The sequence below is a fragment of the Electrophorus electricus genome, chromosome 2 (assembly GCF_041902795.1).
Source record: "Electrophorus electricus isolate QZ-2024a chromosome 2, ASM4190279v1, whole genome shotgun sequence".
Taxonomy (NCBI): Eukaryota; Metazoa; Chordata; class Actinopteri; order Gymnotiformes; family Gymnotidae; genus Electrophorus; species Electrophorus electricus.
This window is the reverse complement of record NC_137498.1, coordinates 38,375,331-38,401,680: the sequence shown is the minus strand read 5'-3', so window position 1 is coordinate 38,401,680 and position 26,350 is coordinate 38,375,331. Positions and strand designations below refer to the sequence as shown.

Below are 26,350 nucleotides of genomic sequence, written 5' to 3'. Positions count from 1 at the left end.
AGAGAGGTATTAGCCAGTTTGGTTGGATCCCAGGTGACTGGTTCCCAGTGAGGTGCATACCAAGGTGAGTAGAAGGAACCAGCATTGCAGTGTTACATACAGCTTGTTGCTAAGGCAAAGAAGATGTGGCTTGGCTCGGGTGATGGAGAGCACCACCAGAGTGTTCAAGCCCCTGTAGTGTGCACAGAGGCTTCTGTCTTTCTTCTTAACAAAGGAGACACTGACCGGGGCAGGAGATGTGGAGGAGTGGATGTAATCCTGACCTAAAGCTTCCCGAATGTACTGCTCCATGACCTGGTTCTCCTCTTGGGAGGCTAATATGAGGATGACCACCTGTAGGAAGAATAAACAGGAAAAAGAAAACAAGAAACAGGTACACACAATGAACTAAAACATGGGTGAATGGGATCGGTGAAGTGGTTGTGGAGATTGATTGGTGGGTGTAAGATGGGAGCTGACAACTGGATTTCAACTAATGAATATAAGTATAGTCAGTTTATTCTCCCAATGCTAAAACATTTCTATTTTTTTCACATGGCTTAACAGAATTAAAGAGACACTTTAATATGCCATAGTAGCATGATGAATAAAGAAGAATAAAGAAAGAATAGTTAATAATAGATCATCAATGTAGCATAATAGATCCATTAAACATGAATAATTCGCTCTGAAGTAGACTATACATCAACAGGAAACATGATGTTCCTATGCAATGATATGTTTGTGGAAAACAATTTTGCGGTCACTGTTCAAACTTTCTGACCCTCAAGTTCTACCCTGCCCAGCCAAGCTGATGTCATCAACAGAACATGTGGATATGTTAATAGACTGGTGATAACCAGGACACTCTCTGTGACGCATTTCCTTTGTGACTCAGTCCTCTGGCAGCACCCATGAATTGTACAGATTGGAGACTGCTTGGACTACCAACAAGACTCATTATTCAGAGACTCCCCATAGACAATGCCTTGACTGCACATATACTTTGAGGAAGATGACTTTTTATTCATGTTTATATTGATTTCATAACTCACTGACTCAATTTATGTACAAGTCTAATTCATACCTCAGTGAAGGTCTTTTTCACTATGTGGCTTCAGGTTATAGCTCAGAAGAGCAAAATAGTAAGGGAATACAACTGAAAAGGAGACAGGAGGCCACCTGCAGTGTCCCTCAGGCAGAGGGTAATATCACTAGTGTCTTAGCTGTTGCACTAATAATCCAGGCATGCTGTACAGAGCAGATCCTCCAAATCTGCCACCAATCAAAAAGCATACTCACCAGTTTGTTGAAAAAGCACTCATTAGGGGGCTGTTGTTTCATCTTAGCATTCGAGCTTGAACTAAAGTAACGAACAACATGAGCCTTGCTGGCTTTTGTGGGAAGCCATTACTCATTCTCAGTGGCAGCTGTAATTACATCCCTTTTTCCCAGCATCTCTGTGTTTACCCAGAGAGACTCTGAAACAAGGAGGTTGGGCTTGAATCATAAAACACCTTCTTCCCCTGGTCATAAAGAGCTTCATCCCAGGCCTATCTCCTAGACAAAGCCCCAGTTTGGTGTGGTGATTCATTGCAGGATTCTCTGGTCTTTGTGTCTGGCTCTTCAAAATGCCCGTGAATTTCATGGTTGATTACCGGCTGCCATCTTATGGGCCACACATCAAAGGCAAAAGGCATGGCTAAACTGTTGACTTTTTAGTGCTTGTGAATGAATGAATAAATGTATAGAGTGGGTTTATAAGAAAAGATGAGAGCCACTGGGCCTTTCACATGTCTTGCTTGCTAAATACCTTGAGCAATAATGCCTGATTTTGCTGTGAGTTATTTACACAGCTAAATGTATTTTGTGTAGTTAGTGGGAAGATATTTAGCAGGTAAATACATCTAGACTACCTTTCAAATGAAAATTGGCAGTATATGGCAAGGGACAGATGGCATTTTGTGAATAAACACATCTGCTTTTATACAAAAGGATTCCTCCATTTCTTTATTATTTACTATGTTGATCAACCTCCATGAATATCACAGTAATAAAGAACAATGGTCAGTTTGAACAATGGTCAGTTAAAACTAAGATGGTCTTATGAAGCAGACATGGAACGGGAAAACTGTTCTAATGTTGGGGTACACAAGCATTAGAAAAATAAAGTCATGATTTAAACGTTTGACCCAGTGTTTGAGAGGTTCTAGCTCTAGGCTTTTATTTAAAGAAAGAAAAAGAAAAAAAGCAAGCCTTAATTCTAGATATTGCAAAATGCCTATAGGCCTTGTGGGATATTTACATTTCCAAGTGCATGAAACAGATGAACTGTTCTGCTACAAATTTTCAGGTTGCCTAGACATGCCATAAATATCATTTGCAAGTACTTCAAGGTAGGCTACTGTAATAGGTTACTAACTTTTTGAAAGGCAAATAACGTATAATCATATCCTGATACATCTTACTCTTGGAATTCATCATTTTGAAAGACACATTGTAGAACAGAGAATCATAGGCCTGAAACTAATACAAACTTGACTAAATAAAGGGTAGGCTATATAGAAAACAACATTAATTAGATAATAAAAAAAAATAACAAAAGGAATGCAACATAACAGGTGACTCAAAACTTCAAAATGGTGTTTCTGGATAAAAGGTCCATCTTTCTCGGCTGCCCCCTGCTGAAGGTCAGTGTCCCATTGGTTCACTTCCGATTCCTTCAGCACTGTTCAAATGATTGGCCAGATCCCTAATTACAGCCACTTTGCCAGTCTGATCATTTTGCCTCCTTTCCATAATTAAGTCCTCCAAACTCTGAAATTCGAGGACATGAAACTGTTTATCCGACAAGACTAGCTTTAACCTGTATGGTTGCTTTCCTATTCTGATTTCTCCTCCTATCTTGAACTCTCGTTTACCGAATTTGCACCACGCTGCAAAACATTCAGAATTCCTCCAACTCAGTTCCCTGTCTTTGGTGCCCACCTGTTCCATAGCGTTCTGAACTACTATGTCAGCGCTAAGAGGTTTGTATTTGTAGAGCTCATTAACAATCCTACATCTTCTGCCTTGGCTTGCATACATCAAAAAGCTGTTCTTTACCTCCGCCCTGTAAAGGTGAACCACCTGAAGGTCTCCGACATATATAGCCCAGTGGGGATACTGGCCAGTTGCAACAAACTCCACAACATCACCAGGCTTGCACTTGTTAAGTAATTTCTCGGGAGAAAACGTCTCCATGTGTCCAGAGCTGATACTTTTCTCGTAAATGCATTCGTCTCTGTTGTAAACGGCGCACTCCAGCTCATTGCGCTTGTCGTGGTGTTTCTCTTCCTGATTCTGGTCTCGTGCGCTTACATCGACATTGTCGTCTAGTTCGTCGTCGTCATTTGAAAAAATATACGACACCCCAATCCTTGGGCCATTTTCCTCCGTGTCAAAGCCATTTGGATCCGTTGTCGGAACTTCGGCGTAACTTAGGTGTGATAGTTTGTCAACCTGGTTGCCCATTCCACTTTGCCGGTAGCCCGTTGAAATGTAACCTGGTGAGCGTGGAGACGGCTCCACCTGTCAAGATCGTAGAAAAATCGACATGTGGACGTAGTCTGCGAAGCTCCAACCTAATGGAAATGCAGTCTAGTTAATGTATAGACTCTATGTTTCTCAAAGCGAAAATAACCTACCCTTAAATGACTTTCTGTCTTGCAAAAATGTTAAAACATATGGTTTACTTAACCAGTAGACATAATCCAAACCAAATTGTCAAAAAAGTTAGATTGTTATTTAATTAAAATAATTATATCGTATTTAAACTGTCAGATGAATATTTCAGTGAGATGTGCTAGATCTACTGTGTCTCCTAAAAAGTTTATGGATAACAGCCTCATCTGTAGCAATCCTAGATTATAACCAACATGTCTCTGAGCTCCTGCGAAATAACTACAGTCGAAGACCATCCTGGGTAAAACCAACCCCAGAGACAGTTACAAACTGGTTCCCGCTTAAAGAGGTAGAGCGCTATTTCACTGTGACGCTGAAGAACCTGTTAACCACATCCTCAACGGACAACAAAGTATATGATGGTGCCATTACCACTTGTTTGTTCTTTCACTATCGAAATAAGTGAACTATCCCGCAGAAGACATCCTTTCTAAAATAGTCATCAAGGCTATGGTGACCTCCAAAAATAAAATAACGATTCTGAACATAGTAGATACATTAATAATGTCAAAGTAACAAATGACAAACACCATAGGTTACCTTACTGCTGCAACTATGCACAGAGACCATTTCAAGAATTACTGTGTAAGAGGACAGACAGGTATGCAGTTGAACAAGACGTGCTTGTTTTAAAAACAAGCCCGCAGATGAACAAGAGGTATATTCACATGGAGTGCGATTCCTAGGTGATCTCAAGATAAACACTCGATAAGATACATTATATCGATGTTTTTCCGGAACTGCATTCAAGGATTACTACTCCTCCTCCTCCTCAGCGTGATTTTATCAGAGATCATGAGATTATATATATATATACGTATATATATGTATGTGTGTATATATATATATGTATGTGTGTATATATATATATATATATATATATATATATATATATATATATATATATATATAGTTAAGTACACAAGGTTCCCAGAGAAACAGGACGTTTCAGACAGAAGTCCTTCAGCTGATCAAGGACCCCTTTCCAAAATGTTGTTTTATATATATATATATATATATATATATACATACATACACACACACACACACACACACACAGTATATACATAGTTTGTGTTCTTAAGCCTTTATCCATGTCAGCATCCTTAGATTGGTTCACAGGAGTATTGTTAGTCTTAGTGTTAGTGTTTTGTTTATATCTCTGCAGGTCTGTCTGCCATCAGCATATTATATATTTTTGGAAAGACTGATTATAGCAAGTATTCTGCCACCAACAGCTGGTTTGAATTTGAAAGACAACCAGGGGCCCTGGAGAAATATGTAACTAGTAAGAAGGAAAATAACTGTGAGATTAGATGTTGTTTTCTTACAAATAAATCAATCAATCAAGAAGAGGTGAATATTTTTTAAATGAGTACTCTGCTGAAAGATTCAGTTTTAAAAATGAATTCTATAAAAAGCATGATAGTTGCTGTGAAATGGAAAGTAATTTAAATAGATAGCAATATCAGGAATATGTAAAGCAATATGTATTCTAGATTGCAGTAAGGGAGAAAAACATTGACACCAAATAAATAAATAAATAAATAACATCACTCATCAGTCATAATTATCAAGTCCAATCCTGCAGTGCTCTCAGTGCCTTCCCTGTGCTCAGGCTTCTGCATTCATTTGCGTTATACTCTAGTGATATGACCCATTTTGGAACCTAGCTGCCCCCTGGTGACATTCTGCATTTCTGTTGCCATAGTAATTACAGTTACCGGGGGCAATGGGGAACAAACCGGGCTATGGCCAATCCTGAAACCAGCCCAGGAAAACAGTTTCCACACCACACTCCCTCAGGCAAGGACCGCATCCCTAAATACCCTTTAGGGGAAGGTTGTTGTAACATATTTATTTATTTATTCATATTTTATCATATATTTTTTACATATTGGTGCATTATATATTTTATGTGGCTGGGAGAGGGTAAGAAGGAATGTCACTTTTGGACCCATTTGATTACAAGAGCATTATTCACAATCCCATCAAACACACCACAACAAAGAGTTCCTAAAATGCAGGGTGAATTTATAAAACTAACAGTTCTTCTCTAACACTGAGATGGCTTGGTAAGGAACTGGGATTTGGATTTCTCTCATTAATCTAGAAGAGAGGTATAGGCAAGAACTAGGAGATCAGTAGAAGGGCTGAACTGGAGGGAATGAGAGAAGATTTGGACAAAGGTGTGAGAATGGTGCACACTACACACACACAATGGTCATGCTGCACCAAGATCTCTTATTTATCTGTACCACTGTCATCAAGATCATCATAAACTCCATAGTCAACAATTACTACAGAATCCAAAGAGGGAAATACAGCCGGCATTCCTAGGAAAGGAAAAATGGAAATAGGAAAAAAATGGTGACACCACTTCAGGGCTCTAAATCTTTCAACACTGTAGCAAAGCTACATTATCTCTTCTAAAACTCTCAATGATATACAGCAAATATTAAAGAGATGAATGGTCTTCTCTGTTTATGTCAGCCCACTCCTAGGCTTTGGTACTTTCTGGACTAAAAAACAGTAGTCAGTCCAAATGGGTATCCTTTAAACCGGCCAATGAAGAGGCCCACAGCACAAGCATGGAGCTGACTGCAGTCTACTGGGCACCATGCAACTCATTTATAAGGCTGCAAAATAAAAATAAAATAAAATGTTTAAAAAAAAAAAAAAAAAAAAAAAAAAAAACATACTGAAATTGCTGTTAAAAAAAAAAATAATAATCTTTGGTGTTACCACATAGTATAGAAAAAATGTGGAACCATATATTGCTCCTATGCTCTGTGGTTACCCAATGGTGAAGGAATATTTTGCAGATGGGAAAAAAAATCTACACTGAAATGATAACAATTAAGCCAAAGGAACTGCAAAAGCACACACAAAAAAAAATCATCCACAGATTTTGTGCAAAAGGAAAAACTCTATTTTCATGGTTGCATACCCTATTCAATCAGTCAAATTACTCCTCTGAGATTTTGTGCAATGATTATCATGCATAGGGCCACACCACATGACAGTACAAATAGCCATATACAAGAGACCTGGAGGACTTCATCCAACCACGTTTGGTCCTACATGTTCCAAGCAAGGTCCATATACATGAAACAAGTCACACTTTTGTGAGAATATTTTGTATATTTATACTGAAAAAATCTTTGAATGAGGTGAAATTTGATTCTTGATAATAGGAGAGATTAAGAGTTTGATCAAATCCATCTCAATTAATCAGTGCTAGTGTTACTCTTGGCTCGGTCGATAGAAACATCCAGATTTAGCAAGGGCATTGAAATGCTGGGCTGAATGCACAACAGAGCCAAGACAGCAACACTGGCGACTCAGGAATCGATCAGGATGAGTGGGATATGGTGAGAAGCTGAAGAGGGATTGGTGAAGACTTTTACAAGGTGTGGTTTTATGTGAGCTGGTCTCTCTGTATGGTAGAGATGTGGAGGGAGGGCGGGGCTCGGCCGCTCCACTCCTTCAATTGGCCATCCATAAAAAGTAGGTTGAGGGCAGGCAGGGGGACGCCGGACTCCGCTGGGGGCTGACTGAGGGGGCCTGACACCCCACTGTCTGGGTCAGCTGGCTGGCTGCAATCCTAAGAGTTAGAAAAAAAACAAAAAAAACAAAAGTATATTACAGATTACATTCCTTAAAATGGGAGTAAATACCTGATATCCATTGTAACACTATAAATCTGCAAACCTTATTTAGCTTTACCTGGAATGACTGGACAAAACTCAGAACTTGCAAGGACAGTTTTCGGCTCGAGTGCAGTAGCTCTTGAAGACTAGAGGCAGAAGCAAAAAGTATTTCTTGTTTAATTACCATAATCTTCCTTAGGTCACCCTTCAGTATGCTGTGTATTAAAACACCCTGCTTTATAATATCTATTATGTATTTGGGGCGTTTGGGGGTTACCTGTCTTTGCTGCAGAGCTTGTGCAAGACAATCCTCTCACATACTTTGCGGTTAAGTTCAGAGCTGAACAGGGGCATTCCAAAGCACAACTCCAGAGGGACCCACTCATCTTCACTGGACGACACTATAAAGGGACATGTATATGAATCAAATAGGCAAATTTTGATACATGTGTCCTGCCATGTGTAAAGAAGGACACTGGATTTCCTTTGAGCAGTTCCAAGAGTTCCAAGAGTCTACATTAGTCAGCCAGCCTCTCTGTGGGTGTCGGCCAGACATACCTTCTGTTCCCTGTTTCTTATTACCATCGTTGTTCTCCTCGGTCACTAGTTCAAAAGACTCGTTGCTTCCATTTCCATCAAAACCTGTACCAAGGTCTGATTCTCCTGACAGAACACACACTGCACTCAGTACAGATCAGTGCACAGATCAGGACCAGGCATAATGTAATCAGATATAGACAGGGCAATTAAAAGAGTAAGTGAATTAGGAAGGAGGGGGGGGGGGGGGGAAGACCAGCAAACATTTGGTAGTTATTTTTTATTCTAATGTAATTTACTCTGGTCGATTAGCTCTCAATTGCTGACGAACTATCCTCTTAAATGTCTCTTCTTAATCAGCCCATCAGCTTGGCGGAGTGGACAGCTGAGGACAAGCACTGGCACTCACCCCCTGTGTCAGCATCACTGGGCCTGCGCCGGTGCCTGTTGTTGCACTTCAGCATGGTGATGTAGCCACACTGGTGCTCCAGGTCCACTTTGGACTGGAGAATCTTCAGGGCCTTGTGCACACACATGTTTGAGTAGGAGAATTCTAGGGCAGGACACAGGCAATAGAGAGGCATCTGTTTAGAATGTTCTGTGTAACATCTGAGTGTGTGACATATGTGAGGGCATGTTAGACAAGGTACCTCCTTTGAGGTCCTCCTCATCAAAAGGAAAGGGGATATGAACTGTGTCCCCATGGCCATGCATGCCATGACCCTGTGGACATACAGAGAAATGGGGTCCAGTGTCAAGAAAGGCCTCTGTGCAGAATATGTGTACAGATTTATATAGGTGTGCTTGTATGTCATGAGGTGGGGTGTCTGTGCATTGATATTAGACTTCTTTACCTGAATAAGCACCGCAGAGTGAGTCAAGGCATCATTCAGCATAGTCAGCACATTTGATGTGGGAACCACGCCAGGGTCGTGACCCCAGGAAGTAATCAGGAGCCTGTCATAGGCCTAATAAAACCACATCCTTTGAAACCATTTCCCAATAGCCCTAGTCCGAGATAAGAAACATGAGCAATTTATATTATATGTAGTTGTATGAGACTGACCTGGAAGATTTCTGGCAGCTTGCGCAGCCTGGAGCCCTTGGACAGCAGCAGAGAAGGAGGGCCCTGGCCAGTCACATGGTACAGGTACAGCTTAAACCAAATCGAACTGACCTCAGGGATGGCTGGCCCAATGTGCTGAAAGAAATCACATTTCCTCACTATTATTCTTCAACAGTCATAATTGAAAACAAAATCACACATGACAAAAGAATGACATGCATTAATGTTAAAAACTTCAGGACAAAGTTAAAAAACATTTTGTCTTAATCGGTAAGGTTAATGTGGTGAATAATATTTTACCCAAGTTTTTCTATTTATTTCAATGCCTACTTTGTTTCATTCCCAAATCCTTTTTCTCAAAATTAGACTTATATTTAATGTAGAATCGTAAGGCAGCCCATATCAACAAGAAGCACTTACAGAAACCCAAAATAGCAGGTGGCTAAGCATTACCAAATCTTCAAGCATATTAATATTCAGTGCTACTCAGAGTCCTCTTATATTGGGTAGATCCAGCTGACTCATCTGCATAGTAGGTTAAAATTGCAGCCACCTCTTGCTATCCAGTAACTTTAGCAGCCCTCCTGTGTTATTCACTCCCTCTACCTTGGAGCAGGATAGGCAACAACAATCTAGGAAAGCACTTGCTTAAAATATGAATGCGGTTTCTGATGTGTATGGTTTTAACTCGACTTAATTCACAGAAATGTCATTCTCACTTTCCACATTTGATGGAAGTGACTTCTTTTGGCATACACTCCGCCTATGCTCTCTCTCAGTTCTCTGTTAAGAACTACTTTGCCTCCACTCAGCTCTAAAATAAACATCATCTCCCAGCAAAACATCACTTCAGATATGAGTCAGACATTTTATTTGATATTGTTTCCCCCAACTTCTCCAAAATCCCAGCTCACCATAATGTATGAAATTATTAATTAGGCTGAGATTTCAAGAGGGGGGATTTCAAAGGTTTATAGTACAATCTTGGAAGTCCAAGTTCCATCAATGACAGATGCAATGAAAGATGCATGGAATGTGGACTTAGATAAAAAATACTGTCAGGCTACTGTAAATAAATGCTCTAACAATCTCTTAGACTCAGCAAATTTGTCTGCAAATTTATGCAACAGTTTCTCAGCCTGAACTACATTCTTGATCCGATAATTATGCCAGCGAAACAGCATGTAGACACATACACAAACACAAACACAATACAAGCACACAAACGCAGACAAAATAATAGGAATTCCAGTGGGTGATTATCTTCTTGCCTGTGGCTCTTAATACAGCCTTCAGTGGAGGCAGGGGCTACCTGAGGTGTACAGCTGCTGATTGGTCGGATCTCATTGCTTAGTGGTGCCATGGAAACCAGCAGTTTGTAGTTCTTGTTGAGCACACGGCTGCAGGTGGCAGGATCTAATCCCAGCAGACTCTCACAGCGGAGCAGGTCCAAGGGCAGGCCTGGAGAGAAACACATACACACTTGTTCTAGCCAGCCAGTTTGTATGCGAAAAACATTTTTCCATACTTGAGAACATCCAATCAAATGCACAGTAATCTTTACAACATTTTGTTAATGCAGAAACACTGGAATTAGTCTCAGAAAGCTTGACAGTTTATAGTTTAAGTATCAGTACAAGGAATCATATTGATAACATCAACTTTAATTTAACAATTACTATTAACAAAAACACATATCACAATATCAAAATCACAATAATTCAGTCAATATGGCAGAAATAAGAAAAAAAATCTATTGGTGGATTACCTATATTTGGTATGTCAGGAGCCTGGTCAGGGGTGAGCTCTTTGTTGTAGCGCAGAAATAATATTGTATTCCTGAGGGTCAGTGCATGATCAAAATACCTCTGTGCTTCTCCTTCTGCTGTACTCTCCACCTGCATACAGCAACACTGTATGATCAGCCTAAAATTGCTTTAGAGAACTTTAGACATCCTCTAGAGATGTAACATCTCTTCAACCTCTGGAATCATTCCTGTGTGTTTCAAACACACGGTAGTTCAGTATCCCCTCAAAAAACATTATCCCCAGGGAATCTTAGTAACTTTTGGCACATTTCCAAATTTCAAAGTATCAGAGAAAGTGGCCTTTTCTTAACTTTGCTTATATCTATTTTTTCTTTCGAATTTGTGGTTTAGCACACATACCAAAGGCACTACCTTGTTAAAGGTTACAAACAATGCTATCTTAATCCTCTATGCAGCTTTTGACACTGAAGATCATAAAATCCTAAATGAATGCCTTTAGCACATTGTCGGCAACTTCTTTTCCTCCATTTCCATAATTAGCTGTGGGATTCTTCAAGGGTATATTGGCCTTAGTAAGTATAAACATTTGAGGGCCCATGCTGTTCTCACTATATATGCTTTCACTGGGTAATACTAATCAGAAGTACAGCAACCTTTTCCACTGCTACACTGATGACATTTAGCCCTCCTACTGTGGTCTGTGCTGACTGATCCAGCTCAGTGAGTACCACAAGGATATCAAATATTGGATGAAGAATAATTTGGTTAATTTAATCAAAAATAAGATGAAATTATTTGGCACCTCCAAGTTCACATACTATTTGTCAAAATGCCTGAAGTATGGTCACAGTACGTTAAATGTCAGGTTAAAAATCTGCAATTTTTTTAATCCTGTCCTCAGGAAAACTTGTTGTCAAAACTCTTATCAACTGAGAGAAATTTCTAAAATCAAGACCCTTCTTCCTTTTCAACATTTTTAATTTGTTGTTGCATGTTTTCCATAGCCAATTTGTTGTTGGTACAGAATGCAGCCTCTAGACTGCTCACTGGTGGCAAGAAAAGGGATCACATCACCCCAGTATAGGCTGTCTCTACTGTCTATAATAGGAACCAATTCAAGGTTGTTTTATTGATTTTGAAAGTTTTGGGGGGGGAAATCCTATTCCCATTTGGGTGAGTTGTTCCATGCTTACTCAGCCATAGGTCTCTGAGGTCTTGAGATCAGTTATTTCAGACTTCCCTGGTGTCGGCTGAAGCTCAGAGGTGACTGAACCTTTGAAGTCACTATACCTAAACTGTGGAACACACTGAACATTAGATGTGCTCCCTCAGTTAATGGTGTATGAAGAGTGGGCAATATGTTTGAGAGATGCCAATAGGTCTGTGTATTTTATGCTGTTGTCATGTATGAAATTTCTTGTCAACTAAACTGTTGACTTTGTTAAGCACTTCAGACAACAACCTTTGTTTGAACTGGCTTTATGAATAGAACTTACCATCACACACAATGTGTGTGCATCTGTGAACCTAAAAGAAATAAGCTTTAAAAAGATACATGCTGAGTTGGTATGTTTGTGTATGTAATGAAACAGCGGAAAGGGCAGAATGAGGTGAGTATGTATGTGTGTATCTTGCATAATCCATCAGTGGGCTTGCCTGGCCGTAGCCCCGCTCACTGTGTGAGAGCACACAGAATGAGACTGGTTGTCTCCTGTGAAAGGCTCACTTCCCTTGGCACCCTATAATGAAGGCTTTACCTTCTCCAGTTCCATCAGAAAACTGTCCAGAGTCTCATCAGACAGCTTGCCCACTTCAAACATGGTCACTGCATGGCTCTTTAAGTTCTGAAACACACACAAAATAGTTTGCTCATTTTTAGTAATCGGGGTCACGACATTAAACCGAGCACATGTTCTTATACAAGCCAAAGTTAAAAAGACAAAATTTCAGTATGCAGGAGCAATATAATAACATCAGGAAATAATTTAATATTGAAGCAGGTTTTTAAAACAGACAACTGTGTTACAAAAGCATTATGCAGGTACTGGTCACTCACAGGGGAAAGGTTCCCCATCATAAGGAAGGCAGTGAGGGTGGAATCAAACAGAAAGGCGATTCTCTTGGTTGGAGCTGCAGGAATGCTTAGACTGCTCACACTGGCTGTGTCTACAGTAGAGCAGAAAAAAATAACAAAATTTATAACATAAATGTTCAGAATTTATTTTTCTGCTGTGATTGTGCTTGAACTAAGGACATAACTTTCTTGGACCTTGGGAGAGCCCCCTCACCTTGGTCTTCTAGACTAGTGGTGTCTGTGTCAGTAGCAGAGGAGCCTGCCTCCATTACTGGACTGCCCCCCTCCCAGGACAGCAGCATCTTCTGAGGGTCCATAGAGCTCCTGAAAGCATGAACACACTACCTAATGAACCACTAGACCTGAAGATGCTTTTAGCTTTAGCTCTGAAATATGATTTACTGAAAGAAATCTTGCAGAGCAATTACAGTTATCAACAAAATAATTTGTTTACAGCTCACATACTTTAGCCTGTTGATGGAGGGGGCACTTTTCCATGAGGGGTGCAGCTGGTCAGGGCTGATTACCTGACCTTTCTTTATAGCGAAACCCAGGCGGCAGTACATTGACACTGCATTCTGCATTCAGGACATACACAGTTCACACACTCAGAATGACTATTCCCAATAAAACAAAAATCTAGGAAAAAAATAAACAAAAATCTCAGGCAAAACAGATTTCACCATCAACTGATTATTATTCGAAAAGAGAAGATAACTGCTGAGTTTTTAGAAAGTTTCCCTAGGAAACTGGCAGGAATCATGTCGATAGCAACACAGGCAATTATTGTGACATTTCACCATGACGTCACATTATTTTTTCCCTAATAGATATACACAGCCAAAGTCATTGCTAAGCATATCCTGGCAAAAAGGAATTTTAGAACTTCTCTCAAACCATTGTCCTGTACATGGTGGCAATCAGAAGCCCACAGACCTGAACTGATTCACCAAGAAGAGGAATGAAAACTAAAATTGGAGAATATTCATACATGGAGATAAAACTGTTTCTTTCCAACAGAGAGAATGGTATTGAAGAAAGTAAGTCAGACTGGATCGGATTCAGGCCCCAGTTCAGTGGGAGACCATTTTCCCAGTCTGTGACCATGCCATGGGGGACATGGATATGATCTGTCAGTCTGTGGTTCAATTTATATACAATTTGCATATATCTCAAGTATGGAGGCCACCACAATACTGTGTACATGTACTTTGTGTACTCTGCAGCTGAGGACTATGGTGTTTTTGTCCCACACCCACACCCCAATACCAACATACACACACATTTATTTAGTTAGTTTTTATATATTTAGTCAGTCACATCCAGTGTCATTAACTAAACTGAATAAATGGATTCCAAGTAACAGAATTAGGGGACTGAGCCAATGCACATTTTATTCAATTTGTCTTAGAAAAATAACAAAATAATGAATATGAATAATGACAGCCTCAAGTAAAAAATAAATTCATTGGTAAAGATGAGGTCCTTCAAGCCACTTTCAATTTGGCATTTTAAATCAAATGAATTACGTGAACATAATGTACCAAAACAAACTTATTTTCCACTGTGCCTGCTGATGAAATGGTACTTAAAAGCTACAAAGAAAATGTATGTCTTTCCGTATTTGGAGTGAACATAGTGAAGCTGCCCACATACCCACACCTCAGGCTCAAAGACCGGCTTAATCTGAAACTATTAAAAGTGCAGTGGCCTTTAAAAAGTGCCTAATCATTTTGTCAGTAGCAATAACTATTGTGTGTGTTGAATTTGCATTTGTCAGTCTGTAAGATTGGCATCATTTTATATCCAACATACCATGGAAAGAACATCAAAATACATACCTTTACCAGGCCCAAGTCTATCTCCAGTACATTAGCCAACTAAGAACACAAAGCAAAGGGTTAAAAAAAGATTATTATTATTATTATTATTATTATGTTACAGGAAATAAAAGATAGAGAGGGAGAGAGAAAGAGAGAAAAATATTCTAATAACAACCAAAAGGTACATTTAGAAAGTATGGAGCAAATGCTGACATACCTCGGACACATTAGTCTGTTCATCAATAGACACAAAAATTTTGTACAGGAGTGTCTCAAAATAATCGCCCTGGACCCTGTTCATGACAAATCCTTCCAGAGGTGGTACTGTGAACATATAGGAGCCAAAAGGAAAGATGTGGCGTATCTGCTTGGCAACCCCATGCCACTGTAGCTCAAATGTTTTCTCTGCCATTTCTCCAAATGGATGTGTAATTATTCCATTTTCCCCTGGGAGCCATTGATGCTTCTAGCCACTAATACACACACAAACTGCAAATCTGAGAAATGTTGGCTGGCCATGATAAGCTAAAAGCTTTTAAAAGGGTTACACCATGTAAACAGTCAATGGCTCTAATACCACACATTAGTTGAGAGGTCTAAAAATAATGCTGCATTGTTTCAGCTGATAACCACAAACCTGATATACAGCTGTCATCAGATATGGGCACATCAAGGTATATATAGCCTCTGTTATACAGACCTTTGAAAGAAAAAAAAAATGGAGTAAAAATGGTTATCACTGTCCTTCAATTCATTAGAATGTTATAGGCCCTTACTACCAAATTAAGCATTGCTTTTGTTTTAGCATTAGCAATGTTAATGTTTCACTAGGAACAGTTCTTCTGTTTACTCAGAGTACGAATTGGAACAGAGTGGGAATAGCAAACATCCGAACACAAGCCTTTAACCCGGATAACTGCAGCCGTCCAAATTACCCTCTTCTAAAAGTATTCATCAATATTCAGCATGCACACTGACTCAAATGACACCTGCACACTGCACTGAGGTGTCTCATTATGCCTTTCACTTCCTATAAGGATATGGCACTCACTGAGGACCACGTTGAACTCCATCGATCCAGCCAGCTGGGGTCCAGAGTCTATCATTTTATCAATAGCCTTCTTCTCTGCTGGGGAGCAGATCTATAATAAACCAGCACAATGTCACTCAGACCGACAGTACAACACACTGACCCAAATGCAAACTCTCACATAAGTAGTTCTGAACAACAGATCGCTGAGAGTTTTAGACTTTTACAAGTTTTAATTTGGCTAGTTTCAATCAAGCAGTGTTTTGGTGGTAAAAAAAAAAAAAGAAAAACATTGCATGACATGACATGTTAGAAATGATGAAACATTTTAGTAAGAGCGTTCTTATCTCAAAAACAATGCTATGCACCCTGAAAATAGCATATATTAATTGTGCTACCGAGCATTGTCAATTATTCAATTAATTATTCAATTTCCAAAAATGCATCATGTAATCCAGAGCACTGGAGTTTGTTATTTTCAATCCCTCACCCTGATGTCATCCTCTGTGATGTACCCAGTCTGTGCTACCCACCAGGGCTCTACAGTGATCTCCACTGGCTTCGTTGGCAGAAGGTCTCTTGCTGATTTTCTGCGAAAAAATTTCTGGTCGGAGACAGATGCTCCTTAGGCAACAGTGTAAAAATGTCATTACATGTACAGGACATGACTGAGCACTGCTTCACTATCTACACTGGGTCTCTTGAAAACAGCCAGATTTGAGAACCATCTGACATTTGTTGTGTTCAAAACCCTTAAACAGTTCCAGAGTCAACTAATATAGCTGCAATAACATGAAAGAACTGTGACAGAGTTTTTTTTTTTTTTTTCTTACTTTGGACGACCTGCACTGGTTCATCAGATCAATGTACTGGTTCCTCCCAATGCCCAGAAGCCTCAGACCTGAAGGGTAGACAGTTACTCCCATAAACACACCTTAGACATTGAACCAGTGAAAGCTAATTTACAGTATTCTATTTGATATTGATATTAGACTAAAGAGAGAATATTCAGAAAGATCATACCACCGACATCCACCATTAACAAATTATGCGCAAATACAATTCCAGCGCAGACTCTCCCAAAATGGGCAGTATCTATAGCACCAGAAAAAGCTCAGAAGCCCTATCCTCATGCTCACACTTCCACCTGATACTCCTTTACTCGTTCTCTCGCTCCCTTAATCGCTCAATCGCTCAGGGGACTGTGATCATTGAGGAGAAACAGGCCTGACATGCTAGGCTCTGCCAGAGGCTATGGGGAAGAGGTTTATATTTCAGGTTCAGAAAGTCATCTTTAGTACTTTGATGTATTTGCCTGGTTTTGCTAATTAGCAATGTCAGTAGACAGAATTCATTAGTGAGATCAATTTGGTGATTCAAAATCATCTCAGTACTTTTACTTTTTTGAACTTAAGCTTATACACCTCTGCTGTGGGGTGAGCCGTGCAGAGTGGAAAGGGTCTTTTTGTTTGAGACTGAGGGATTAGACCAAGAGGACTGCGATGAGCCTTTTACAAAGACCAAGCACCCCAATCCAACCACCCTTACCATCATCCCACATTTAAACCACTCAGGCACAGAGATACAGTGAACCTAGAATACTCAATCTGAGCAACTTTAGACCAGTAGGTTTATAAGAATTATTTCTCATCAAGGATACCACCTTATAGATGCCACTGTTCCACAGCACAATGTATAAATGGCTATAATATATTTAACAATGCAAAGAGGGCATTTTCAAATAAAGACATTTTTCACAAACAAAAAGATTTCTAAATAGGTTAAACAGATTCTGTAGAGTGCATGGATGTATGTGGATATATCATTATTGAGCCAATATGCTGTATTTTGATCTGCAAATCAGCAAACCCCAGAACTTATTACACCTCAATATTTTGCTATGAATCCGACAGTTTCAAATGAATGCAATATTTAAAAATCTCCATCAGACTCAACAGAAAGTAACAACCTATACCCAGAACAAATTAAAGAAAACACATTGCAGAATTTCACCATCCTGCTCATACCTTTAATTACAAATCATTGTCAAGCCTTCAAAAATAAATATTTTATTCATATTGTAAGATGGTTGTGCTCATTCCCTTAATCATTGTCTCAATCAATCGCTGTCTCACTCAGTCATTCCATCTTTCACTCACTCAGATGCACTCTCTCAATGTTTCAATGACTGGAAATATTATTTTTATACCCAAGCAGACAAAACACTATCCTGGAGGCACCATACTGATTTGTTTATTGATCTTAGAGAATATTTGTCCAATGCATTCTACATCTATACATTAACAACATCAACAAATGCCAGTCATACTAATGAATTATAATAAGCACATATGTATGCATTTATTTTGCTTGTGAGTTTTTTCTGTCCAGAGGTGCTAAAAGATCAAAATCCCTTGTGGCTAAGTCTGAATGGCTGTGAATTAATAAAGGTTAATAACCTTCAGCTTTACAGAGACAAGTGGCTCTGGCAAAAGTGGAGAGAACTTACAGTCAGCAGCAGTGAAGTTGGGCAGGGAATCATAACTCTTCTCACTGTTCATGATGTCCTGGGAATAGAGAGTAAAGAGAGTGCATTCAAACTTCCACTTAGAACAAAAGCGCCAACATCAACGATCCAGTCATGTCTCGGGTGAAGAGAATGAATAGAAAAGTAACTGTTAAGACAAATTCCCAGGAACCAACTATGTAAGGCATCTCCCTCCACTGACCATGCAATGTTACTTCATATTTTCTTCCACCACTGAGGCAGTACCTCATCTTTAAAATGAAAACACTCCTTTGGTTATTATGTACAAAATGTGCAAAATAAACTTATGATGAATTTAGTGTTATGGATTAAAGTGGTATTGTACTAAATTCAGCATGAATGTGGCTTGAGGCTCAAACACAAATACAGTTTCAAGTTTATTTGTCATGTATACAGAAAGTCAAAGACAGCTGTACATTGAAATGCTTGTGTGAGACACAGGTTATCTAGAGCTGTGCACTGCAAAGTACAAATATTCATAAGAGTATGTACAATGCAGTTTTATATATGTACAAGAAGTGTAGAAAACTTTACATGCACAGCTGATGAAGGACCTCTGTCCAAAATATTCTGTTTCTCTGGAAACTGGGTCCGTTACTACAATTTTGAATATCTCTACATCTCTTACTACAGTACACTGCAGTTACTCACTTAGAATCTTCTTCGTGTATTTATATTACACACACATATACATATACATACATACATTCATACATACACATTATATATATACACATTATATATATATATATATATATATATATATATATATATATATATATATATATATATATATATATATATATACACACACACACACATTATATATATATATATACACACACACACACACATTATATATATATATATATATATATATATATATATATATATATATATATATATACACACACACATTATATATATATATATATATATATATATATATATATATATATATACACACACACACACACACACATTATATATATATATATATATATATATATATATATATACACACACACACATTATATATATATATATATATATATACACACACACACACACACACATATATATATATATATATACTCTTAAATAAAAGATTAGTGAGCTAGAACGGTATAAATAGTAGCTGCGTGCAGTCTTGCAGTGTATAAAGACTGTAGACAGAGTGTAATAAGCAGATGAAGCAGCAGTATGAGTGGTTGTAATTTTACACAATATGGCATATTACATATATTAAGTATATGGAGTATGTAATAAATGCATATAATGCACAAAGACAAAACTGAGTCTTTAGCAACAGTACCATGACAGTACTACTATTTAAAATACTGCAATATGCCTAAAGTGACAGAGATCAAAGGAGAGATTGTTAATGAGTGTTAAGTTATCAATGTGAATGGAGAGTGGAAGAGTGGGAGGATGAGTGGTGACTGGATTACAGATCCTGTTATTCTTAGACCTGTTGGTTATGGATTAAATTCTGCAATATCACTTGCCTGAGGCAGTATGTTGAACAGTCCATGTACTGTGTGACTGCAGTCTGTGGTGATTTTGAGGGCCTTCCTTAGACTACGTGTATGGAAGATGGCCTGTAAGTCTGGAATATTGTTGCCAATGATAAGTTCAGCTGTTTTCACTACAGTTGGCACCAATCCGATACTACATATAAGAATCGGGTCGATATCAGCATAAAATGCTGGATCAGATATTGGTGGAGAAATTTAAGAAACTGACCCAATAAAGTCACAAATCCACCCTGAAAAAAGCACAGTGGTGCTTTTCAGCAGCACACCACGTGATAACAGCTGGGCTACTTTGAGCACAGTTTATACAGTGCTGTATAGTTTACCTGAAGTGTTTTCTTCACATTAATAATCAAAAGTATTATGCTCAAATGCAAATATCCATGCACTCGCAAATGTATGATTTCCAATTCTATCATTCTGATAAGCTTTTCCACACTGGGCTATCTGCCTTCTAGTGAGAGTATTTAAAACAAGACAAAATAAAGTTAACACCATGACCAACAGTGATTTGCTTATAAATGTAAAAAAAATTTGATTATTATTTACAAAAAAAACCAAACAACTGATGACGTTTATAGTTTGGCCATGAAATAAAGAAACGTTCAGGGTTGGAGAAAGGAGAAAGCTTACAAACCAAGCCAGAGAGGAGAAAGATTAATGAAACAAGAAAAGTACTCTCCTTCCCTACATTCATTAAGTTAATTATTCTATGGCTTTAGTGTGGAATAGAAACTTTGAATAAGAAGCTAGAGGATAAGTTAACTTCAGCCAACTCAATCCATAGATTTATTTATTTTTTGGCTAGAAAGAATAACCATCTTAAAATCATCATCAGATTAAATTTCTGTTGGTTTTAAGCAGAGTTTAAATGAAAAGATAGTCAGTCATAGTACCTTTCTCTCTCTGCAGACGTAATGCCTAGTGTTTGGTGTGTGACAGGTATAAAAGTGATTTACCACTGAAATTCACAAGGACAACAATTATAATGTCAATATTAAGTTGATGTGTAATTAAAGTTGCATTCAGTAATAAAAAAAAAGTGCATATGAACTACAGAGTCAATTTCAAGAGTCAGTAAGGCAGCCATACTGAGCTGACAGACACACACAGAGAGAGAGAGAGAGAGAGAGAGAAATATACATGTGTATGTGTGTCTGTGAGTGTGTGTTAGAGGTAAGCACAGTACAGCTAAGAACATGATGAACAAGATAAATAGTGTCTCACTAAGAGAGACACCCACTGTGGCAATGGAAGGAAAAAAGTAAACGCTTTAGTCTTGGAAACAAAGTTTTTGTTTTTTACAATTTCATTTATATTTGTCTGTCATATCCATTCATGATATCTGAAAAAATTGCTTATATAATAGATCTGGTTCAAAGTGACCAGTTTCTAACACACCCCACACAAAAATTTCCCACAGCTCCAGTGGTTTTAAATGAGAAAATATTGGCTCAGTATCAATATCCAGTCACATTCAAGTACAAGATAATGTATCGAAGGACTACAGAAAAATTGGTATCATGCCATCTCTAGTTCTCACAACACTGTGGGGGGCCTTACAACCATGGAGTGAGCAGTTTCCAAACCAGATAATGCATCTGGTGGCCAAAATGCTCTCTACTGTGCATGTGAAGATGTTTGCCTCTACAGTAAGTGTAATCATTGATGAGCAGATTTCACCACTGCCCTTGTGTGAAGGGACCAAGCCATGTCATCAGAGAGGAACTTCATACTGCTGAATCTTACCACAGGTGCCTTGCTGATGTATTAGGAGGCATGACCATCCCCTGCTGCCTCCTGTAATCCATGACAATCTACTTTTGCTGATGTTGAGACACTCTGCTAGTACTACAAGCTCATCCCTGTTTCGTCACTGTCTGTGGTGATGCCCAGGATGGTCGTGTCATCAGCAAAAGCGAAAATTATATTTGAGTCACGCATGACGACACAGTCATGTGTGTACAGGGAGTACAGGAGTCTGTAATCCAGTTGACCAGATGAGTGTTCAAGTCCTATAGATTTGTTGTTAGTCTGGCTGGGATGGTGGTGGTGAAAGCAGAGCTGTAGTCAATGAACAACATTCTCACATAGGTGTTTTTCTTATCCTGGTGTAAAAGCACTGTGCATCACTAGAGCTATGGCATCGTCCTTGATATGTTTGTGCAGCATGCAAATGGGAGATGGTCCATGATTGTTGTAAGAGAGGAAGAGATGTGGGTTTTGACTAGCTACTTGAAGCACTTCACGATTATAGAGGTCAGTACCACAGAGCAGCAGTCATTCAGGCATGGGATGGCAGGCCTCTTAGCGACTGGGACTATGGTGGTCTTCGTAAAGCATGTAGGCTCACAAACTGTCTCAGGGTTTGTGATGTCTGTGAGCACTTCTGGCAGTTGACCGGCACATGTGTTGAGTACACAGCCATCGATGCAATCAGGTCTAATTCATGATGCAAGCTCTAATACCACCATGTGCATCTAAAAGTGTAAATAATCCTATCCCTTTCTTAACCATCTAAGAGAGAAAGTCCAGTGTGTTACATGTAGTCACTGAGTATAGCATGTCTGAATATTATGTCAATAGTAGCATTTAGGAGGCAAGATAAACATGTATGCCTGAGGTCTATAAGCACAATGAAGTAAAATAACACAGAAAACTCTTTCTGCATGCAGTTTTGGAGGTGGATGCATTAAACAGAACATGCAACTTTCAGTTTTTTGGAACTGTTTAAAGTTCCTATATCCAGATGGAGATTGATAGACGTGATTGGACAATCATTTCCCATTTAAACTGAATAATCAGTTGTTAATTAAGATAGGAGTGTCAGTGAAAGAGCAGTTCTCCTTACCACATATAAAATCACTGTTTTTTAAGTTTACTTTGATTTGGGTTTGGTTTCCTTTTTGCATGTCATATTACAGTTTGCACTTCACTGATATCACAGTAAAAGTCATTTTATTGTATGATGTACTGATATGTTAGACCTCAAAGCAATGAGTTGAAGTATACTTGAAATATATGACACTTCCAATTTTTTATGTTTCATCATATTTCTTTTTAACTGATAAACATGTTTCAGATTAGCAGATTAGACTTTTCTCCTCAAAACTCTTCCCCTCAACCTCTTATTGGCTCAGAGCCACAGTGACGCATGAGGATTCCCCTAGAGGACAACAAACCATTAGGCGGTAAACAGCCATCACTGATCCTGGGTCTAGGACCTAAATTTGCACCTACGAATTTGCATTTCTTCCACTGAGAATAGGTCGTGCATGCCATCACAAGTCTTGAGTTCCAACTCTACTATGGTTGGTAGCCCAGTTATACTCACAAAGACTAGCTAATATGCACACCTCAGTGTTCTGTCACTGTTCTCCTGCGCTCCTACGTATAGAATTATTGTTAAGGTGCATGAGTTATAACAAGCAAGCCAAGCAGATAACCGCAAACAAATCCTTTACGTTGACTAGTGACTAGTGTATTTGTTTCTCCATCATAACAGGAAATAAAATAATAAACCAAGAGGACACAGACTGACAACTTAATGGTCAGTCCAAGGCACCCATATGCTGTGACAGATCTCAGTTTACAGCGTTGCTCATGACTAGAGACAGTCATGTGTGTGGGGGGTGTTTGAATTCTGCTACAATTACAGGACAAGACTATTCACTGTCAGATTAACTAAACATTAGCTCAGCATATGAATCCATGAATAGAAATTAGCAACTACTAATGTATTTCACTGCAGGCCATTACACTGTTATGATATGGATATGCATTAAGATTGGTATCCAAAAGGGTATTATCAGACCTCATTCATCAATATCTTCCTACGTTTTTCCTTAGTTTGTTCTTGAGAAAGGTCCTGAGAAATAGTGTACATCATATTCATGACATGTTCTTAAAACACAGAATTGTTCACATCTTTATACTTACGACCAATCCCATTGTCCTCATAAATTGAAAGCACTAATTATCATAAGTAAAAGCCCCGCTAATCCCCATAAAAGGGCATGAGACTGCAGGGTTATGTGCACACCAGAAATCTGTGGAAGCTCATTTCAGCCACATAAAAAGGAAATGTTTTTTTAAAGGTTTGCTTAACTGCAACTTTATTTCTCATTACCAGCATTAATCCTGACGATTGACCAGGGGAGTTGCTAAAATAGAGCCCTCAATGGCTTGAGTCTGACCACAAAATATGTGGTCAATATAATTCTAGAACAGCCAGAATTGAGCATAAAGTTAGTCAAGGGTTACAACTGTATCTGAGGTATTTAAGCACAACACTGGCTAAAAAAACAACAACAAAAACATATGGCTTTGAATTTTTCTGAAAATATTTCTTAGTAATGTTACCTAATTGAATCAGGTTTAACTAAGGCTGCAAGCAGACAGAATTATAATGGTAATGATTCAAATTCACCAGCAGTAAAGTTATTTTTAGTCAAGTTATCCATCTATAAATCAGATGCTTTGCTTGTTCTTCAATAACCTGAAATGTGTAAAATCTCCACCACACCCTACACTTTATCTTGCTTTCATAAGAAAACACATATGTCATGTTATCCATCTTCTGCTTAATGCTTAGATAGTGTAGCATACCTTTTAAAACTGTCCATAGGGCTAAACTGTGCTATTTTAGTAAACTTGAGATAGAAAAATAATTTGGGGATTTTAGCACCAATGGCTCACCCTGATGAGAATCAGCCCCTGATTCTGACTATATTACTCACAATTCTGACTTTTTTTCTAAATTATTGGAAAATGGACAGAGAGAGATGCAACTGTTCTTAAATATTATTTCACTGATTATGGATGGCATGGTTCCCAAGTAACATAATTCAAATGAATTGACGCGTTAGTTGTGTTTATTTATTTTAAAAGACCGTAATGCATTCTAAAATAATGAAAATAATTATTTTAAATATTATTGCATTTTAAATCCTATAATATTACACAACAGTAGAATTGCAGAAACTGCAACAAATAGTTATTTTGTACAAATATGTCATGTGTGTAAGTGGGCTCAAGTGTGTGTGTGTGTAGATTATGTTCTTAAGAACAAAACCCAAATAAATCATTAGTAAACGTCAGATTCTTTGTGAAAACTGCTTAGGTGGGATTTTAAGAAGAAATTTCTTCTTAAGAACAGCTACTGAGTATGAGAGTATAAGACTCATTATGTGCAAATAGATTACTGCAATAATTATTTATGAGATGTTTTCAAAACACAAGCAGAGCCACAAGTATACTGTAACAAACCTAGCAAGAATAACTCGTTTGGTACAGTAAGTAGGAAAGAATATAAGTAAGAAAGAAATGTAGAAATAAAGAAAGCAAGAAAGTAATTAAGAATGAAAGAAACTCACAAAATGTAAACACATGACCAAAAACACATTTATCTACAGAGGAGTAAAATAGTTTACTGCACCTCCATTATGCTGATGTAGTAGGAGAAGGGTGTCACTCGCAATCCTTTAACCATGATGTCAGACAGATGGTATGGGTACAACATGAGGTGCTCACGGCTGTATTTTAACAGCTCCTCATAATATTTCCGCTCCTCTTTCTTCACATGCCTTACTGTAAAGGGAAACAGACCGTTTTAAAACATTAATTTATTTTAATGTTTGAAAAACTTCAAAAGAAGGTTTTTTAGGACTTGACTGCGACAAAATTTATGTTAAAATGCATTTCTTTATCGCTGCTGTGGGAAATCATGCTCAAGTATGTTGTGGCACTGCGTGAATGACTTACCTAGGTTATTGCGGTATCGTAACTGGTTTCGTATACTGTATAGCAATACATGCTTGTCGTACTCTCGCTGCGAGTTTCCAAGACTCTGGAAATTGGGGAAATAGTGACAAAAACGAAAGTCGAATTACGCATCCCGATATCCCATGGAGTAGTTCTAAAAGGCATAATTATGTATGACAAACATTTAATAACCTGATATTTAGATGGCACGGTGGCCGGTAATAATGACATTAAACATTCACTACCTAAAGATAAACTTATTTTTGCATGTTTTATGTTTCACTGGTATCACTGATATCGACATATTGCAGGTGAGCTACCCGCACTGCTGCAAAAGGAATCTGATGCTACGGATGAATGACAAAATCTTTCGAAACGGTAAGGACGACGAGGACGACGAGGACGACGATGCAGACTGCCCAATAAACACACAGCTCAATTATCAAACACATGACAACTGACTGGTGACGGGAAATCTGTCGAAATGAGCGTGGGTTTTTTTGCAAAACATTATCTAGCTTGTTAAGTAGCGACAGTACCTGTTTGACATTTGCTGGTAGCTTGTTCCACGGATAATTTTGTCTGATGTGAAATTCCACGTCCGTATTCATTGCTGGATTCGGGAGCCACGGTTATGTAAATTGATAGCAACGGGCTTTCGGGTAAGTCCAAGACGACTGTACCCCCCGATACTTTTTACAATAACTGGGTCACCTGAAAATTCAAACCGTCTCTCGTTTGAATGTTATTTTAGCGATGTTCAGAAATGTCCACTTCCTTGTTGTATTTTCAAGCAACCCTTCGTCACGCTTCTGGTAATGTTCGTCACTTCCGCTCAGCACGTGATGAA

General features: G+C 38.5%; 2 protein-coding genes across 6 annotated transcripts; both read right to left on the bottom strand.

Annotated features, from left to right (window-relative positions):
* Nucleotides 1–1,960: 1,960 nt before the first annotated feature.
* On the bottom strand, nt 1,961–4,392 carry lratd2a (LRAT domain containing 2a). Of its 3 annotated transcripts, none has more exons than XM_081702770.1 (2): nt 4,243–4,392; nt 1,961–3,602 (listed from the first exon to the last, which is right to left on the bottom strand). In XM_081702770.1, exon 2 carries the CDS (start codon nt 3,490–3,492, stop codon nt 2,671–2,673), a length of 822 nt encoding a protein of 273 aa, XP_081558896.1. In that variant the 5' UTR covers nt 3,493–3,602; nt 4,243–4,392; the 3' UTR covers nt 1,961–2,670. The 3 variants fall into 3 exon arrangements, with proteins under 3 accessions (XP_081558896.1, XP_081558892.1, XP_035385242.1); XM_081702766.1 differs by having other exon boundaries at nt 1,961–3,549; nt 4,243–4,366; XM_035529349.2 differs by lacking the exon at nt 4,243–4,392 and adding an exon at nt 3,666–4,229 and having other exon boundaries at nt 1,961–3,549.
* Nucleotides 4,393–5,177: 785 nt separating this feature from the next.
* Nucleotides 5,178–26,328, bottom strand: fam91a1 (family with sequence similarity 91 member A1). Of its 3 annotated transcripts, none has more exons than XM_081702755.1 (24): nt 26,040–26,328; nt 25,501–25,585; nt 25,175–25,326; nt 18,164–18,221; nt 16,488–16,555; nt 16,145–16,258; nt 15,676–15,766; nt 15,262–15,324; nt 14,842–14,948; nt 14,643–14,681; nt 13,267–13,379; nt 13,016–13,125; nt 12,784–12,893; nt 12,485–12,571; nt 10,727–10,856; nt 10,271–10,419; nt 8,959–9,093; nt 8,747–8,860; nt 8,543–8,615; nt 8,302–8,445; nt 7,914–8,033; nt 7,633–7,756; nt 7,432–7,501; nt 5,178–7,309 (listed from the first exon to the last, which is right to left on the bottom strand). In XM_081702755.1, the coding sequence occupies exons 1-24, from the start codon at nt 26,109–26,111 to the stop codon at nt 7,124–7,126; spliced, it is 2,514 nt and encodes an 837-aa protein (XP_081558881.1). In that variant the 5' UTR covers nt 26,112–26,328; the 3' UTR covers nt 5,178–7,123. The 3 variants fall into 3 exon arrangements, with proteins under 3 accessions (XP_081558881.1, XP_026857603.2, XP_026857604.2); XM_027001802.3 differs by having other exon boundaries at nt 7,914–8,018; XM_027001803.3 differs by having other exon boundaries at nt 7,914–8,015.
* Between the last annotated feature and the right edge of the window lie 22 nt (nt 26,329–26,350).

Bases quoted from the DNA above. Each gene is read 5' to 3' on its own strand.
- lratd2a (XM_081702766.1), bottom strand. From the start codon at position 4,272: ATGGTCTCTGTGCATAGTTGCAGCAGTAAG. The intron at 3,550-4,242 runs GTAACCTATGGT...CGATCTTGACAG, and splicing joins TGCATAGTTGCAGCAGTAAG to GTGGAGCCGTCTCCACGCTC.
- fam91a1 (XM_081702755.1), bottom strand. From the start codon at position 26,111: ATGAATACGGACGTGGAATTTCACATCAGACAAAATTATCCGTGGAAC. The intron at 7,757-7,913 runs GTATGTCTGGCC...GTCCCTTTATAG, and splicing joins TAAGAAACAGGGAACAGAAG to TGTCGTCCAGTGAAGATGAG. The intron at 7,502-7,632 runs GTAACCCCCAAA...TTCTGCCTCTAG, and splicing joins AAGCTCTGCAGCAAAGACAG to TCTTCAAGAGCTACTGCACT.